Source organism: Pyrus communis, chromosome 17 (assembly GCF_041283825.1).
Source record: "Pyrus communis isolate YQ-2024b chromosome 17, ASM4128382v1, whole genome shotgun sequence".
Classification (NCBI taxonomy): domain Eukaryota; kingdom Viridiplantae; phylum Streptophyta; class Magnoliopsida; order Rosales; family Rosaceae; genus Pyrus; species Pyrus communis.
In genome coordinates, this window is record NC_142581.1 from 5,014,041 (window position 1) to 5,032,629 (window position 18,589).

General features: G+C 35.4%; 1 protein-coding gene and 1 pseudogene across 2 annotated transcripts; one reads left to right on the forward strand and one right to left on the reverse strand.

Moving 5' to 3' along the window:
- Nucleotides 1-5,592: 5,592 nt before the first annotated feature.
- On the reverse strand, nucleotides 5,593-6,233 carry LOC137708385 (small polypeptide DEVIL 3). The gene has a single exon (XM_068447442.2). It carries the CDS (start codon nucleotides 6,103-6,105, stop codon nucleotides 5,953-5,955), a length of 153 nt encoding a protein of 50 aa, XP_068303543.1. The 5' UTR covers nucleotides 6,106-6,233; the 3' UTR covers nucleotides 5,593-5,952.
- Nucleotides 6,234-13,205: 6,972 nt separating this feature from the next.
- LOC137709399 (AP2/ERF and B3 domain-containing transcription repressor RAV2 pseudogene) lies at nucleotides 13,206-14,494 on the forward strand (annotated as a pseudogene). Its single transcript, XR_015958162.1, has one exon. The product of XR_015958162.1 is annotated as an AP2/ERF and B3 domain-containing transcription repressor RAV2 pseudogene (transcript).
- The last annotated feature ends 4,095 nt before the right edge of the window (nucleotides 14,495-18,589 follow it).

Sequence of the window (18,589 nt, forward strand, 5' to 3'; positions counted from 1 at the left end):
TTTAATTTCTGGTCTCTACCCAGCTATATTTGTGAAGGAAAAATTTTGTCCTAGCTAAGAACATGTAAGAACATTTGAATACATAGGCATACTAATAACACTTTAAAGTAGGCATGCATTCAAAAACAATTCATAAAACCCATGACTTTCAAAGCCTAGTATATGGTGAACCATAAGACTCTTTAACAATATTAAAGAGAATAAGAATTTAGAGATTCTTTACCCTTGAAGCTCATCCTTGATTACACAAGGGATTCACCCAAGTGGAGGGCCTTCAAGTCACCTCCTTGCTCCTTGGATCTTCCTTGTGATTTCCTCCCTTTTAGTGCTCCTTTTCTTCTTTGAGGATTTGAGGATTTTTCTCCAAAAACACCAAAGGTTTGGTGTCTCTAAGTCTCCACACCAAAGATGTAGTGTGAAGATGAAATGGATGACTTAGGGAAGAAGAAGATTGCTAGATGTTCCTCCCCTAAGTGGCCAGCCTCTATGTAGAAAATGAGAGAATATGTTTCACCCAAATTCAATTAGAAAACCCTGATTAGAAACAAAGCTATAAAGATGACTTTATACTTCATCTCTTAGGTTAGTGGCAAACTTGCAATTAAGCAAAAGTTCCCACTACCCTTGATATGGCCGGCCTCCATTTGTTATTGGGCTTAATTGCCCATTTTGTTTTAGTTGTCATACAACTTAAACATAATGGGCCTTGTGGACCAAAACGTTTTTGTGCCCCGAAGCCCAAAACTAACTTAAACGCCCAATATGAACGTTTCGTATAATTAATTAACTATTTAATTAATCTTGACCATTCTTCAATTAAACCATTTAATTGCTTATCCATTTCATATAATTTCTTCACTTATATCCTTACTCGATGTACGATCCATTAGGTTCCAATTAGCGAGGTAATGGGCGATGTTACTCTTAACGATCGATTGTGAATTGAAACCACATTTCAATTCTCCCTTAAAATTAGTGTTTGCTAATCTTTAGGGCTTCCACAAACCATGGGTGACGCCTAGCAGCATGTCATGGTTACCCAAGCTAAGTAGAAGTGGTTGGAGAACCTATCCAGTTACAACTACAATGCAATACGGTCCTTCTCTAATACAATACTCTTAATCACATTGTTTAAGTGATAGTTTGTTTCATGTCTACTATCCAATGTGATATTTCTCTATATGATTCAATTGAATAAGATTTGGAACAAACTTCCTTAGTCATATTCATATGTTTTGGCCAAAGACTCTCGAATCATATCTTAGAGTATTCTCCTTCCACCATGGAAGGTTAGAGATCCCTTGTTGTGCATTCATATGCCTACATGACTAGATAGCTTGACCCCAACAATGCCGTGGACACTCCAATGGAATGCCGTTGACATAATCAAAGATCAAGGACCTAACCATTAGACATCAATGATGCCTCAGGTCAAAGGACTACTTTGCATATTGCAACTATTGAGTTCTCACATGACATGTATGTTCGAACTCTCGTTTGATCGTTGTTCAGTGTACTCAATTACTCTTTCGAGCACCTATGTGTTTGCCTAAGTGTCCAACACCAAATGACTTGAGACTGGTTCATACTCACGCTTGAGTCGACATAACACATATTAACCTTAGCGGATTGTCAATGCCCAATTGGCAATCCTATGGCTAGGACCGTTTTAGGAATGAACATAAGAGAAAGGTCCCGTTAATTTAACTAACTTAAATCACTTGTCTCTTAGATCAAATACATTCCTTGGATTCCCTTATTGCTTAAACACAAGATACTATAAATAGTGATTAACAATAAGCTTTGCCCTCTATTAAACATATAAAAGTTTAACACAATAAGTATTCCAAAAAGCTATTACATCAAATGAGTGGCTTTGTGGGCATACTTCCAACAATTTGGTCAACATATACGTTCTTCAGGCCTGCAACCCTAAAGCTCTAGACACATTGGTATCGTTTGGTATGCAGATGGGACAGGACGGAACGAAATGGGACGAGACGGGATGGGACGGGACAGGACGGAACGGAACAGAACGGGAGCAAAGATGCCCTCGAATGGACACAAGGAGGAAGAAGAAGGAGACGGAGAGGTTATAATTTTGTGTTCCACGGATGTGGAACGAGTCGTTCCAGGGGGTGAGGTGGAACGAAAATTCACCCAAAACTCGTCTCGTGGAACAGCTCGTTCCACCCGTTTTAGGCGCACCAAACGTGGGACGGAACACCTTGTCCCACTCTGTTCCGTCCCGTCCCACGTACCAAACAGTACCATTAATCATGATAGATTATGCCATTGGGCCCTAGTCACAAGAGTAAATTGTAGCAATGGTCTATCATCAACTTTAATCAAATTGGAACAATGATCCCTCAACTAAAAATTCATTACATACTAGTGGTCCCTCAACTCATCAAAATGTGTAGCTATGGTCCTTTTTGTCATCTTTGTCATAATTTTGTCAAAATGAATTATGTTGGAATGACTATTGCTACAATTGGGGTCCCTCAAGTCATCAAAACGTGTAACCATGGTTCTTTTCGTCAACTTCATCAGAATTTTGTCAAAATGAGTTATATTGGAAGAACCATTGCTACAATTGGGTTAAAGTTGATGGACAATTTCTCCAATTGGATTAAAGTTGAGGGACCATTTCTCCAAATGGATTAGAATTGAGTGGCCAATGGTAATAGACTTTTAGTTGAAGGACCATAGTTGCACGTTTTGATGAGTTGAGGGACCAATGATAATAGATTTTTAGTTGAGGAACCATTGCTCCAATTGAGTTAAAGTTAAGGGATTATTGCTACAATTTACTCTAGTCACAATATACCAATATGTACGTAGGAGCACTACTAGAAGAGGGGCTTCTATTATCAATTAGACAGAGGAAATTCTTTAAACACAAGGCTCATCCGATTTCCAGCATATTTTGGTTCATTTATGTATTTTTTCTTGTTTTTCAATTTTTTATATTTAAGAAAACTCTATTATATATCCTACTCTCATTTTTAACTCCACAAACTCTTGTTAATATTTACTATTAATTTTTTTTAAATACATTCGATCTAATGATCAAAAATTAAAAAAATATATAAAAACTAAAAATATGTAGATGGCACAAACAAAACCAGAACTGAAAACTTTTAAGTATGAACGTAAGAAGCAAGTCGTTTGCTCGGATTGAAAAAGATTCCGACAGAAGTTGTGGAGGATGCAGAGGTGGGGCTTGAGGATTAGGAGGTGCACGTGGGCATGATAAGGCTGCCAATTTGACCAATCGACACTTTGTCGTTTCCCGGATCGTGAGTGGCAGATTGTGATTGGCCGCAAAAGAATTTAAAAGAAGAGTGGTTACTGTGTCGTTCCTGACTTGTAGTTATGTTCTCACTTGCCCTCCCATGCTCATAATTTTACTTTTATTTTTTCCTCCGTCCTTTGTTTTGGGACCAAACGCAAACAGTATGAAATTACTGTAGGATCCTGGCTTATCTGGGTTTATAACACATACTGCACGTGCATGTGACTTATACAATCGCAGGAGCCATAAATTTAGTGAGACCCGCGTCATAATTATTTTTTTCAGTTTCATATCTTCAATCCAGTGAGACTGAGTAGGAGACATAGGTGCAACGCGTTTATCATGTCGTTGTAGCGTTGTAGGTTAATGATGTGATATTGATAAAGAACATGTTAATATACTCATGTCATATAAGTTTTTATCGAAACTGAGAGATAGATTCTTTCTTCCCGTCTAATTAAACAGTTTTGTTTCCATTTTAGTTGGGATGGATATTTCATACATGATATATGCCAAACATGTCTCCTAATTAAGTTAATTTTCATACTTGCATGAGGTTCTGGATTTTTTCAACATGTAACCCATTTATGTCTATTCATTAGAAAATCAACTCATCTCACCTTTTTTTTTTTTTTTGACGGATCAAGATGAATCGATATGTGAATTGAGATCTCGCATCTCCTTCTTAATTTTCGACTAGGGCACAACTTTGATATATAGTTCATAACTACACTTTTGGCGAACTACAACTCATAATTTACAAGACAATTTGAATTTTCAAGTTTTTAGTAGAATATTAATCTACTATATATAATGGCCTTTTTCTTCTAATAATATAAACAACATTTGTCCTACTTTTACTCAACTCCACATCGACTAGTACAAACTGAATACATAAACCAATTGTGTCTTTCTCCCACATTACGTGTGTAGATCTGAAAGCAACTTAGTTTTTTCTCTCAATCTCTGAGCCGCACTTAGCTAAAGGGTGTGGGATGCTCGTTTAACCTCTGTATTTATCTCGTTCCTTATTTTACCTAGGTGCACTGCGTTTTCAAAAACTTCTTGTCGAACCGGCTTCTATTTCAATCCGTGCTGGACCAATCGATATAATCAAGTCTTCAGTCAGAAAGTCTTGAGCAGTACTCATTATATTGGCTTAGCTAAATGCTGCCAACAGCCTTCACTAGGTGGTTAGGTGAGGTGGATATATGTGTGAACATTACGCGTACCTAATTTCATGTTGCTTTTACTTTCATTTGGTATGTGTCACGACCTTAGCTAGGACTTATGCATGTTTGCAGGCCAGGCTAACCTTGAAATCAGAAGAGATAAGGTTCTTATTAATTGGCAAATCCCATGTTAATATTGTCCTACAGTGCTCCTAGTTCCATATATATAAATTCGTCAAGTGATATTTGCACTGTATAGTTTATTTTCTTTTTCTTATATCTTTTAGATTGAACAAAGGAAGAAAAAAAAGTAATAAACTGAAATAATGAAAAGAATGCATGAATATAACCCGTATAGTTTCTTTTTATTTTCTCATGGAAGTAGGGAATTTGATGGACTATGTACTAAAAACAAAGCCATTAAGGGTTTGTGTTATAAAGTCATTTTAGTAGTTACTTATGTGAGGTGGTAGAAAGGAACAGTAGTAGGTTTGCTTAAAATGAAGATGAATCCAAAGTAGAATTTAAATTGTCCAATCATAGGGTACAACTCGCATGTGATCACCCATACTTTTTCAATATGCATTTGAAAGCTGAGTTGACAACACCATAAAATCAAAAACACACCTTACAAGCTCTGAGAAAATATAACTTATCACCAATAGCATACAAACATGTATTATGACGAGAAAGATAAACATAACTGGAGACATTTAAAACTCTCTCAAACAAACAGAAATACACAACACTCGTCACCAATGTGGTGGCAGGCAGCTATGATATTGCATCACAGATTCACAGGGTGCTTTTTTTCTTTTCTTCCGGGAATATAGCTGCCTCTTTGGCCCTGCATTTTATCTTTCTGACTAGAGAATAAAAGATCACTTCTCTAATTAGAGAAAACATGTAACAAGACGCTGAAGAATATATATAGTCCCTTTCTATGATATTTGCCACAAAAAAATTTTGAGCAATATTTGCCAAATTTATGGGTTACTTTATCTGTTTCTCACCCTTATTTTACCCAATGAAATACTTATTAATTGATTAAATTGATGACCCAAGAATTAATTAAACGACCAAAACTAGTAAAATATGCACACAAACGCAAAGGAGACAAAATACTCTAAAATTGGCTGGGAATATCTAAGTAATTAGTTCAGAGATTTTCTATCGAACAAATGCCCAAAAGAAAGGCGTTCTTCTGCAGGAAAGAAAAAACAATTTTCATCATCACCAACATTTCTCATTGCTATTTACACCTCATCATCATAAAGGAGAAGGGTGGCACAGATAATGAGAGAGAGATCTAGAGACGGAGAGAGTTGATTAATTGTTTGCTGAAAACTTCACTGCAGCTGCTAGCAATGGTTGCTAATTTGCTTCAAGTTGGATTAAGCACATATATCATCTCATAATTTCCCGACATGAGATTCACATTCTGAATAAACGACTAATGTTGAAGACTTGATGAATGGAAAATTAGTCATGCCAGCAGAGAAGCATGACTACACATCTCCTAATGATGTAGAGCCTTCCTTTCTGTTGTCGAAGATACCCTCCAAGCCTTCTGCATGAAACCCTATTTTTCTTGCTGGACTGATCAGCTTCCATGCCTGAACTGCTAAGCTTCATATCTCTCTTTATTTCTTCTGCTCAATTTGCCCGAATATATATAAAGATTATATATTGTTAATACACAACAAAGAAAGAGATGGAGAAACACAGAGATTTCAAACTTCTTTGCTATGTTTTGAAGGGAAGCTTGGAAGGGGTTGATATAAATAGAGAGTGGTGTGGTCCAAGGTTCCAAAAGAAAATGCACGTTGCAGTAGGCCCCCACCCAAAACCCTACCCATTTTTTTCCTGCAGGATTCCAAATTCCATGCACTTAAATTTCCATTTTTCAATTTTTCAAATCACCCCTTAGCCCCCTTGTATCTGTCTGACACGTCATCCTCTTCACCAACATTTATGTGGGCATCAACCACCGGGAAAATTGGTCGGCCATTCATAAAAAACAAAAACAAAAAAAGAGAAAATAAAATCATCTGAAAAATGAGTTACATTCATAGATATTTGAGCAACTTGGCATGCCAGCGTTCACCAGGCCCTGAATTATTATAACTTCTTGGTAAAATTCTGATGTTTCCTTATCATGTCGTCCGACTGCATGCTCAAGATGCAGGAAATCAAGCATAATTGTTATTGACCAAACAAAAATATTTAAAAAAAGCATAAGTGTTAATAATGATTTCATCAATGAATATTACACTCTTTTTTTTTTTTTTAATAATAATAATGATGATGATTTCCTGATGAAAAAAATAAAACCAAAAATTTTCTGCTCCCATCATACGTGAAAAAGTTCCACTTGGCCTAGAAAAATCGATTTTTGTTATATGTTTGCTGAAATGGTGAAAGTACAAATTTCAATTGTTGAGGGTCAAATTGTAATTTGATTGTCGATATTTGATTAATCATTTTATAATTAAAACTTAATAAATCTTCTTTTCAGCTAATTTTCTTTTTATTAAATAAAAAATCATTTCATTGATAAGTCAAAATTTTCTTTCACAATCATATTGAATTCACATATGCTCTGAGAATTTGAGTTATTTTCTGCTATCTAGCGTGTGCGCGCGTGTGTTTAAAGTCTGATAGAGCAGGAGATGTCTAGTTCCACTTACATGGGATATATCCAATAGGATATTGGCGGAACTGATCCGAATGAACAGTGCGAGACAACGTGGTGTGTGCAAATTACTATAATATTGAAGCTCGAAACTCAAAACTTGCAGAGAATCTGGGATGCCTTCTTCAAACCCTACCAAAGTTAAAATTAACTCCTTGATTATCTGATTGTTTTGGCCTTCAGATGAAACATAATCCCACATGTTTAGTCTCGTGCTCCTCCCATGCATGTCACTTGGAAAAGAAAAAAAAATTAGGTCAACTTAACTTAGAGCATGAACCAAATCTTAATCCCTTTAGTTTTGGGGAATTTATGCATAATAAGTGATTTGATTTTGATTAGGGCTGACCAAAGAGGCTGTTCTAGTACTTATAGACACTTGGTGGTACTGACTTTCATCAAAAACTTAAAGGCAAATATGTTGAAATGCATTGTCTCACATCGGTCAGAAGGCTTGAGAACAAACTCTTTAAATATAATTACTCCATTCTAACTAATACTAAGGTCTTTTAAACTAAAACCTCACACCTGACGAATTGAGCAGATAGTAAAGTGAGGACGGTATAGTGTTGTTGGAGTGGACCATTGGTTCATCTACCTGAAATTTAACAAAATAATTGTTTGCACACCCTTTTTCTCTTTAGGCATACTTATATTTCTTTATATTCTTTGATTATTATTTATTTATTTTAATTTAATTGCAAAAAATAAAGGGATGTGCATGAGGAAAAAATAAGTGTGTGAAAATTATCTTCTAAATTTACTTGTATTTAGGGGGACAATCCTGCATAATATAATCAATTTGTGTCTTATAATCCAGATGGACGACCAGTTTATTATACCTTATGGTATGAGCATTACTAACCAATTATGTTAAAATATGAGTGAATTAATAATACCAAGTGACATGTTTCAGACTTTCAATACCAAACAATAATTTCTCTATTATACCAAGAGACCGACCAACCCAACTTATTTTACTGAACCTTATAGGAAGTACGGAATGCAAAATTTCAAACCCATCTAGTAGGTTTACTTTAGTATTTCATATAAACAAATCTAATTTAATATGTGCTCGCCTAGACAAGGATTTACATGATACAAGTACAACATGTACGTCAATGCTATGTAAAAAAATACACATCAATATATCATTAGAACAAATTGCCATAGTTAGAGACTTAGAGTGCTCTCAAAGCATTGTTTGGAAATCTTTTTTAATATACCCATAACATAGGACAACACACCATATATTATTATATAAATGGAAGAAATTTATTTTTTTTAAGTGTCCCTCTACTTATATAATAACATATAACATATGTGCTTGTGTTACAGACACACTGAAAAATCTCTCATTTCAATCTTCATATGGACGATGCACAAGTACTAAAAGTATATTTTTGGGGCAAACCAAAAGTTAAGTATATTTTAGTTAGCGAGTTGGGTTAGTACTTGGCATACTATATGCTTAATCTACTGTCATCCACCAAATTAATAGGAGACATTAATTTATAAAATAAATAAATCCCATCAAAACAGCTTTTTGATTGAATTAGACTCCAGATCTTTTTCCTTGCCGGAAGGAGCCAGGTGAGTCCAATCTAAGCCTTATCTGATTCTGGGCCTGGCCCATCTTGAATAGGATGTTTCCGGGAAGCTACCAGACCAAACAGTAGGACCCATTGCAGCTTTTACATTATAGATGAAGAAACTCATAGAGGATCCGGTTTCAGGAGACAAAGTCCATAAAAAAAATCCAAATCTCAATTGACAACCTCCATTGTCAAAATTGGTCCAGGTTCTTGTCCTCAAAGTATTGATTGGCTGTTCTTTTGTTTTAATATTGGCATGCTTACGTGCAAAGTGCTGTTTATTAGGAAGAGAAATGTTAAATAGACTATCTGAAAATGTTCTGTTATCTCATGCTTTTAATACAATGTTTTATAATATTGGTATGGAAATTGATGTTAAATTGTGGGGTGGCAGATAGTTCATAAAAAGTTTTTCTTTTGATGTTAAATTGTGGGGTGACAGATAGTTCATAAAAAGTTTTACTTTTGATGTTAAATTGTGATTAGTTACTTTTGTAATGTGTTGAAATTGTGATCTTCATTTAATGAGCCAAGTAGTGTTCTTCGATAAATTACAAAGAGTTAAGGTTTAGGATGTAAGTTAAGATCAGTTGGTTAAGAAAGTGTTCGGGTCTCTTTCAACGCAAGCTCAAATTCTCCTTAGTTTCAAAAAGAGTATCTTATAGTAAACAATACTAGAATGATGTAGCTAGCTGGTCACATTGACACTTGGTGTTCTATTTTTCCCTTTAAAGGAAGAGAAATTTAGTTACAGTCTATACATCTAATTTAACAATGTGATTGTGCCCATCTTAACGAGTTACTTTTGTATATGCAATCAAACAATATTTTTCAAGAAATTGTTGAGGAAGACATAACTAACTAGTCACATTGCCACGGTTGTAAATCCAAAAGAAGACAACCCCAGCACGTGAGACCCTCGTGAGGGACATGGGTTCTGCCTGAGATAACATCGATTTTTTACTGTTCATCATTCGAGGGGGCCTTTCGGGCTCCTATCACTTGTGTCCATTCAATGTTTTCTAATTCGTTAGGGTTTATTTTAAACTTGGGCATAAAAACAAAAGTGAAGAACGGACAAAGTTTGTTCTTGGTTAAATAAAAGATCTAAACTAATTTGTTCAGTGTATTAAGTCGCCTAATTTCGTTTGGGATCAGACTGTGCAAATCTCAACTAGATTTTGGGGGGTTTTGTTTAATTAATCTTCGGGTTTTGAATTGTACAAAGTACTCTAGCTTGACTAAATTGCGAGAAGCTCTTGATTCCAAAAGACTCAAGGAAATCTTAAGAGGAACCTACCAGGCAAAACATGGGAATAATGGAACATTTTTTGGTTTATTTTGAAGAAGTTTAGTTATACTAGAAAACTAATTGGAAATATTTGGAGTAGCTTACTTATTTATAAGCACATGCAATGTCTCTTATTTTTTTCAATGTGGGACTCACTCACATTTTCAAGCCTAACATATGGACAACACAAATCGATTGACGATAAGCATGTGTGACCCCTGGGTTTCACATATGAGATAACCTACTCTTATACGATGAAGAAGTTGAGATTCCCCCATAGAACCAATTAGCAATATAAGAGATTGCTCAATAAGCACATGCAAGGTCTCATTTCTCAATGTGAAATTCACTTTCAACATATTTCTTATGTTTCTCTTCAAAATCAATGTTTGGGAGCCTCTTGAATCTTGATATTTGCCCCAGCGAGATAGATTCAGAAGTCTCACGTGGGATAAAATTAGCCCAATTCCTTCCAATGTAACAAACAAGAAACGATTTGAGTTTTATTTTGTTTTGTGTTGAACAAAATCGTACATATATGTAGGGAAACATGCTATATATGAAAATGAAATTCATACAGTAGAACCTAAAGCTGGTGTTTCCAAAGCAACTTAGTGCAGTAGCTCCTTCCTATCACGAGCTGTATACGACATATGCGAGAAAACATAGTGAAAATTATTTTTACACGTCTATTACCTTATGCGCATTTACATTCATTTTTGTCCCTTTTTTTTATTTTTATTTAATCTACAAAATAAAAAATAAACAGAATTGTGCAAATGAAGAAAATGAGCAAGCGTAAGTTCACTTTCAAATAATAAAAGAGTGTGGATAGTTAATGATAAAAATGTTATTAATTTGAGCCTGAGCCCGAGTTCATAGTTTTACTGAGGACAAAATCATCTTTTTATTTTTTCTATTTTATTTTTTTTCAAGAATTGGTTCCCCACAAAAGATAATGATGACCGATATTTTGAAACAACTATAAGACAAATAACAAAGAAACTTACATAGTAAAGAATCCCACATGTTCAGTATCTATTCAGAACACTCCACAAACCCCAAACAAGATGGACCATCCTGTTTCTGCCCAGAAACTTCCAATCTGGATAGAGTAACGAGCTATTTTGTACCCATCTTATGCGTTTTCTAGTTGATGGGTGTATGTAGCAAACATCACACAAGACTAGGGTGGTCCATTTTGTGATCCTTTAGACTTTAATAATTCAATCTTTGGGGTCGGATGCTTAGATTAAAACTTGGTACTTTTTTCACATGAGAGATCATAGATATAACTGTGGAAGCCCTTGCAAATCGATTTTTGCATAGAAGCCCAATATGCAAAACAAAGTTCATGAATGCATGAGCCCCGACCAATATATAAATGGTCAATGTCCAAAGTATGGGGAATTAGAACTCAACTGATTAAAGTATTTATCAATTCACCGGAGGTATTGAAGGATGAAATATGGAGAAAATTGCCGCACTCCCCACTATTTTTACACATGAAATCGTTCAATTTTTCTTTGGTGTTCTAATTAAGCATTACAGGCTATGGGGCAAGATGCTTTAACATATTCCCTCAAAGAGGTTGAGGCTGAGTAGATAACTAAGGAAAAATACAATGAACTTTGTAGATTTTCATTATCAAAATTTCGTTTACAGCAATTGGTTTAGCACCCCTCCCACAAAACCACCAACCTCATCTAGCATTTTCTCAAATATGTATTTACATCTAGTTTTATATGTCATTCAGTTTGACCAGTATATCAACAAGATAGAAAATATCGACGCATCGACCATATTAACATAGAACACTTAATCATTTCTTTCATATTAAGTTTATTGTCAATATTGTCAATATACGTATATCCACTACCAATGTATATATTAGGTATATTGAAGACCAGACGAGAGTACAATTTTTAAAAGAAAGCTTTTCTTAATGGTTATTTTCAACTAAATTTTGTAAATCATTGTCCGAGCCAATTCTCTGAGCTGAAAACTCAAACGATGGATATGACAAAGTGATTCTGCATTTTGGTCACAAACTCTTTATTCATGCACATATATTTATATATCACTACACAACTGAATATGTTTTACCAAAACTTTTTACCTGGGAATAGCAAGTTAGCTAGATTCAGTTCATCAAGTTTTTGATAAAAGTTTTGTAATTCTTCTCTTGCCAAATGCATGCACTGACAAACAAATCAGACATGATACAGCGAAATGTGGGATAACCTGCCATATGTTGGGCAAAGGATAATATTATGCAATCCAAGTGACTATCACAACTACCGAGTGTGAACCCTGGATACAATAAGACAAATATCCCTTGTGCAACAGCCAATCACAAAAGGCCACGTACGTATAGAGCCAATCAAAAGGTGCCACGTCCAGCCTAGGAAACTTCAACCAATCCCATCCGATCGAGGAACATCCCCCCTCACCCACATTAAATACCTAATAAACAAGCGCTGCAACAGATCATGTCACGGTGGTGAAAATACAGCGAGATAAGGTTTGGATGGGAAAAGGAAAGCAAAAGCCAAAAGGAAAAGGCCTCAAAAGCTCAACACATTATTATTCTGGAAGCAGGCAGATTTTCTTTTCTGCTGTTGGATGCTTTACTTATCTCATTTTATTTGTAAGATCACGGTTAAATTATTTCAACATTTTATATTTCTATTATTTTTTATCTTATTATCTTTATTAAAAAATTAATATAAAATGTGAATATGACTTAACTGTGATCGTATAAAATAGAAAAAAATAAAAAAGACATCCAAACAGGGCAGACAATCTGCCTCCATTCTGAAGACGTGAAAAGCAGGCAACTAGGGCACCATGAGATCAGATCAGGTAAGGTATTAATAACAGCGGAGAGTTTGATCAAGGGGGATGAATTTTACATAAAAAATGTAAAAAGTTCTAGTTGAACCCATCAACTTGCTCAAGTTGAAGCAGGCAACTAGGGCACCATGAGATCAGATCAGGTAAGGTATTAATAACAGCGGAGAGTTTGATCAAGGGGGATGAATTTTACATAAAAAATGTAAAAAGTTCTAGTTGAACCCATCAACTTGCTCAAGTTGGTCTTACTTTAAATACACCATCTCACGCATCGACACAACTATATAATATACCATACACTCTTCTCATATTTCAGGAAAAAAAAAAATGAGCCTCCCTATGATCTTCAGCCCTAAATCAATATCAGAAATACAAGAGTCAACTCTTGTCTTCTGCTTCCTCGGGATAAAAAACCCTAGTGTCTGAACCTCCTCCTTGTCAGCGGCTGGATCGAGTAAATCTAGATACCTTTCACTCTCTCTATATATAGTCCCTTCCATTTACTTTTGTTGTGCTGTGCCGTGTATTAACTAAATTTAGTTAGACCAATGGATGTGATGGATTGCTTGAATGAGAGCACGAGTGACTCATCAAATAATGGGGTAAAGGATGCAAGTTCTAACAAGTTGCCTTCTTCTAGGTACAAGGGAGTAGTACCACAGCCCAATGGCAGATGGGGAGCTCAAATATATGAGAAGCACCAACGTGTGTGGTTGGGAACCTTCAATGAAGAAGAAGAAGCTGCTAAGACCTACGACATTGCCTTGCTAAAGTTCCGGGGACTTGATGCCATCACAAACTTCTGTCAGAGCCAAATAAAACCCTACATAGAAGATGGCAACGAGGCCATTTTCTTGGAATCCCATTCCAAGGCTGAGATCGTTGACATGCTTCGAAAACACTCGTATGTCAACGAGCTTGAAATGTACAAGCATAAGTTGCTCAACGCCGGAGTTCGTGATGGTGGTCGTAAGCGAAGTAAGTGTCACGTCGATCCAATCGACGCGTGTTATGAGAGGGAGTTGCTTTTCGAGAAGGTGGCGACGCCAAGCGATGTAGGGAGGTTGAATCGTATGGTGATACCAAAACAACAAGCTGAGAAGCATTTTCAGGTTCATCAGAGTGTAGAACTGTGTAAAGGGGTTTTGTTGAATTTTGAGGATGAGGAAGGGAACGTGTGGAGGTTTAGGTATTGTTATTGGAGTAGTAGTCAGAGTTATGTGTTGACCAAAGGATGGACGCGTTTTGTGAAGGAGAAGAAGTTGAAAGCTGGTGATGTTGTGAGGTTTCAGAGATCGGTAAGGGAGGATAAGAAGCTGTTCATTGAATGTAGACCTAGAAACGTCGATAGTCTGGGGTTCAGAGAGATGCCTGCAGGCCGGGTTGCTGAGCCTTCAGCGGCGGTTCAGGATGATGGAGTGGTGAGGTTGTTCGGAGTTAACATTATGAAAACATGTAAAAGTTGCATTGTAGACAATAGCAGGTGTTGGAGGCTTGGAGCAAGTTTAAGGTGAAAAGAACGAATTGTAATTCTGCTGGGATGTTTATCTTTTTCGTGTTTTGTCAATGAGAAGATCCTTTTTGGTATGTTTATCATTATAATGCCATCGTTTAGTATCCAAATATATATCATAACACAATAATTAAATAAAAAGGGCAAACATACAAAAAGGAGGGTTCAAACATCAATTTTGACACAAATTTTCTTTTGTGCGTAAACAAGTTGTCATGGTATGTTTAGATTACCACCTTTGACAAGTCGCTTATAGAGGATGATGGACCATGGAGAATAAATTAGACTCATTCTTGACGTTGGACTTTGAGATGTACGAATTAATTGATAATTAATTATCAATAGATTGACCTTGGGCTTGGGGTTTTGGGCTCGAACTCTAATAATTAAATTATTTAATTAATTATTTTCGAATTTAATTAATTAATTATTTTTTACCAACAGACTCATCCTTTTGAGATGAAGTCTGAAGTGTGGTGAAAGAACGTATAAAGCAAACATCCCTCTAAGAATATGTCTTCCAACAGATGCATCCCTTCTCTGTACCTGTTGTGAACAGACATAATCATATTATATATACATCTATCTGCATGACATTTAGAACACAGAAAAACATAATTCTCCTTCTACAATTCAAAGCATTCTTTCTAAGAGAACCACAAAGAAATTCACCAGAAGTTAAGTTTTCCAGTGCTGGAACTCTAACTTGATCGTTGAATCCTGGTGAAGCAAACTTCCGTAGAACTACAAGCATTGAGTAGGGACGAAATTTCTGTTTCAAGAACATTGTGGTACGCAAGCCCTAGTCTTCTGTTTATCTGCTTAATTATTGTTGCATTTTGTTTAGATTCTGTAAAATATTTATTCGCATTTATTATTAACATATATAAGTTTGTCGCAGATTGTTGACATATATCCAATAGTAGCTACCTACCCATAGTTTTTCATGGACCAACCGGGTCTAGATGAACAAGGCTGCAAGTCTAAAACTACAGATGCAAAATTGAGAACTGCTCCTGTGCAAGTTTCAATTGAAGATAAACTGACAAACAAATGAAATATAATTATTATTTATGAACATTATATTATTAAACGAGATTGTCAAGATGGCTCTAACCAAATAACTACATCTTAACTGACTTATTTCATAGTACGCTATAAGCTATACATATAGAGAGAAAAACTATTAAGAAACCATAATTCGAATGGACTAGGCTAAATCTTAAACTAACAAGCAAACCCAAATAATTAAAATAACCAAAAAATACTACTATTTTTCAACAACCCTTGGTCAAACTCATGACAATACACAGACATGAGTTTGCAAATAAGCAAATGCGGACTGGCTTAGTTAGGCTGACAAGTAGGTAGACGAACATTACTACAAAATTATCTATAACTGGCGGTCTAAAAACCGACAAAAACCGTATATTACTGTCGGATTTTAAGCAAAATCCGATAGAAAATGGATGCAGTGGCGGATATAATAAGCGATAGAATTGCCAGCGTCAGGAAATGAATTTTTCGATAAAAAATACCCTAAAACTTACAGAAATTGTGTCGGATATAACCGATAGAGAATATATTAATAATGAATAAAAAAGATAATTTCTGTCAACTAAAACCGACATCACATTTATTGATAAGAATAAACAAAATCATTATTGTCGAATAGAACCGACAAAAATATATTAATAATTAAAAATAAATAAACAACAACTTTCTGCATTTTCCATATGAATGGAAGCTTCGACCTCAAATCTCGTCGTCATCAAAATGGCTGAACGACAATAGGCCGAGTAAAAACCCTAAGAAGAAGAAGAGCAAGCATGTGTAGAATCCTCGACGCCATTGCTGGCCTTTGCGATTAGGTCGATGAAAGATGGCTCCAGCGACGAAGCTTCAAACGAAGACAGAGAAGGCAAGAATCGCCAACGGAAAAGGCGGCGAGTATCTGGAGCTAGAGAGAAGCTTTTGCGACGACGATAGCACTGAAAATGGAAAGCCGCCTCCATTCACATACGGCCGGTCTTGGAAGGCCGGCGATAGAGTTCTCCGGAATCTACAGAAAATGATTCACTATCCTTTAAAATCACTCAATCACATTCCATTAAAATCACTCAATCACAGCAAGCGTTGCTCGTGCAATTGAATCTCTCTCTGAAAATTGAATGAGAATCGAAATACTTACAGTGTTGATGAGACCTATGATAATGGAAAGCTCTTAGTGCTCCAGCTTCCAGTTCTTCACCATGCTCTGCCATTGCTGCGAAATCAAATAATTAAACCCTAAAAAGCACCACTGCAAATAGCATATAAGAAAATCGAAATTAACACTAAAGAAATTGGGAGAGAAGATATGAAAAGAGAATACCTTTCAGCTTTCAGATGAAGTTTGCTCATGTGTGGGGAGAAGAGAAGACAAGGAAATGCAGACAAGATAAAAGGGGGGAAGGAGGGGTATTAAGTTGGAAAATTAACATTACTGTCAGTTAAAACCGACATAAACATTTTAATTCCTGTCGGTTATAACCGACAAGAAAAAATGGCGGCAAAATTCCCCCCCAAAATTTTAAATTCCCTCATAAAATTTTAAATTCCCCCCAAAATTTTGTTACAATTTTAAAAAACAAAATAATAATTGTTTAGTTTCATAAATAAATAAATAATATGTATTTAAATAAAATACGTTTTTAAAAATTAAATAAATAATTTATTTTTTTTTGTAAAAAATAAATAATTGTTTGGTTTAATAGATAATAACTCATGTAAAATATGCAATAAAGAAACAAAAATATAATTGTACAATGAAAATGTCATCACACAAACTAAATATTGTCTAATCAATACTTGAAAAACATAAATAAAAATTTAGCACAAATTACTTTTCACACTTCAAAATTTAGGCAAATTTAATGGAGATATACATTCTACGAAACTAGTTTCAATGATTGATGCGAAAATTATACGCACACAAATTAAACCCTCTTTTTGACAATTGTAGTAAGTATGTAAGTAGGGATCGTTCTGGACCGGGGATTAGGAGGGATTGTTAATCACTTGGATTTGACTCAAAAACGCTAAAAACACAATCTAAAACACTATACTAGACTCAAAGAATGCAAAACTAAACTTTAAAACACTAAGACAAACCAAAGACTCAAAATGCTTTAAAGCATAAACTAAATTGATTTCTAACTAAATTGAACAATAAGGTAAATGGGGATTTAGGTTTTGATTAAACTAAATGACAGATTGTAAATTAAAGCATAAGGAAATGAAGTAAACACAAAATGAATGAATCAACAGCTAATAAAAAGAGATAGCACAAATGGAGATGAAGCTAGAGATTCGATTTCACCATTGCTAAGCCAAGTCCATGCTTGTTAAGTCAGATTATACTCATCCCTCTACTTATTTCTTGGGTTTGTTTCACTTAGATATGATCAGCCATATGATGTGTGGATTTGATCAAATGTCTCTAATCATGAGCCTAATTGTGATGTGCAACTTTGGTTCCTAATCAAGACTATGTAGTGCACAAGAAACTTTCACAAAACCAAAGGGAACACTCGGCAGGATGTTTGCAAAACATTCCCTTCATTCATTCACATATCTACCAAGATTATGCATGATGTGTGCTTTAATCTTGGCTAAACAACCTGTGGTTAATTCAAATGATGATCAAGCATTAAAATCAACACACTAAGTCACAATTAAATCGGAGAATGAAACAAGAAATAGATAGATTAAATGAGAATTCCGAATTAACTACATGGCAATCTTGCAAGGCTACATCGAATCCCTAGAGAGAGATTAGTTACACTTCATGTTTACAAAAGGTTTGACATAAAAATATATAACATGAGTGAACATAGGATTAAGAAGCAAGAACCCTTGAAGCAAAACTGATGTCGAAATCCTTTAAGAAATGGGAGAGTGTATCTAATGGAATGAAGCCGAGAGGAAGTTCCTCATGGTACAAAACAAAGAGAATCAAAGAAACACCTAAACATTCCAACGACTCAAACTTGAATTGTATGAACGTTTAGGCCCTCTTATCTTCCTCTTCGTCGTAGCACAAGGTCTAAGGGATGTTGTTGGTGTGTTGAATGGATTGGGGAATTATGGAAATGGATGAGGAGTGGTGTTTGGATTATAAGGGAATG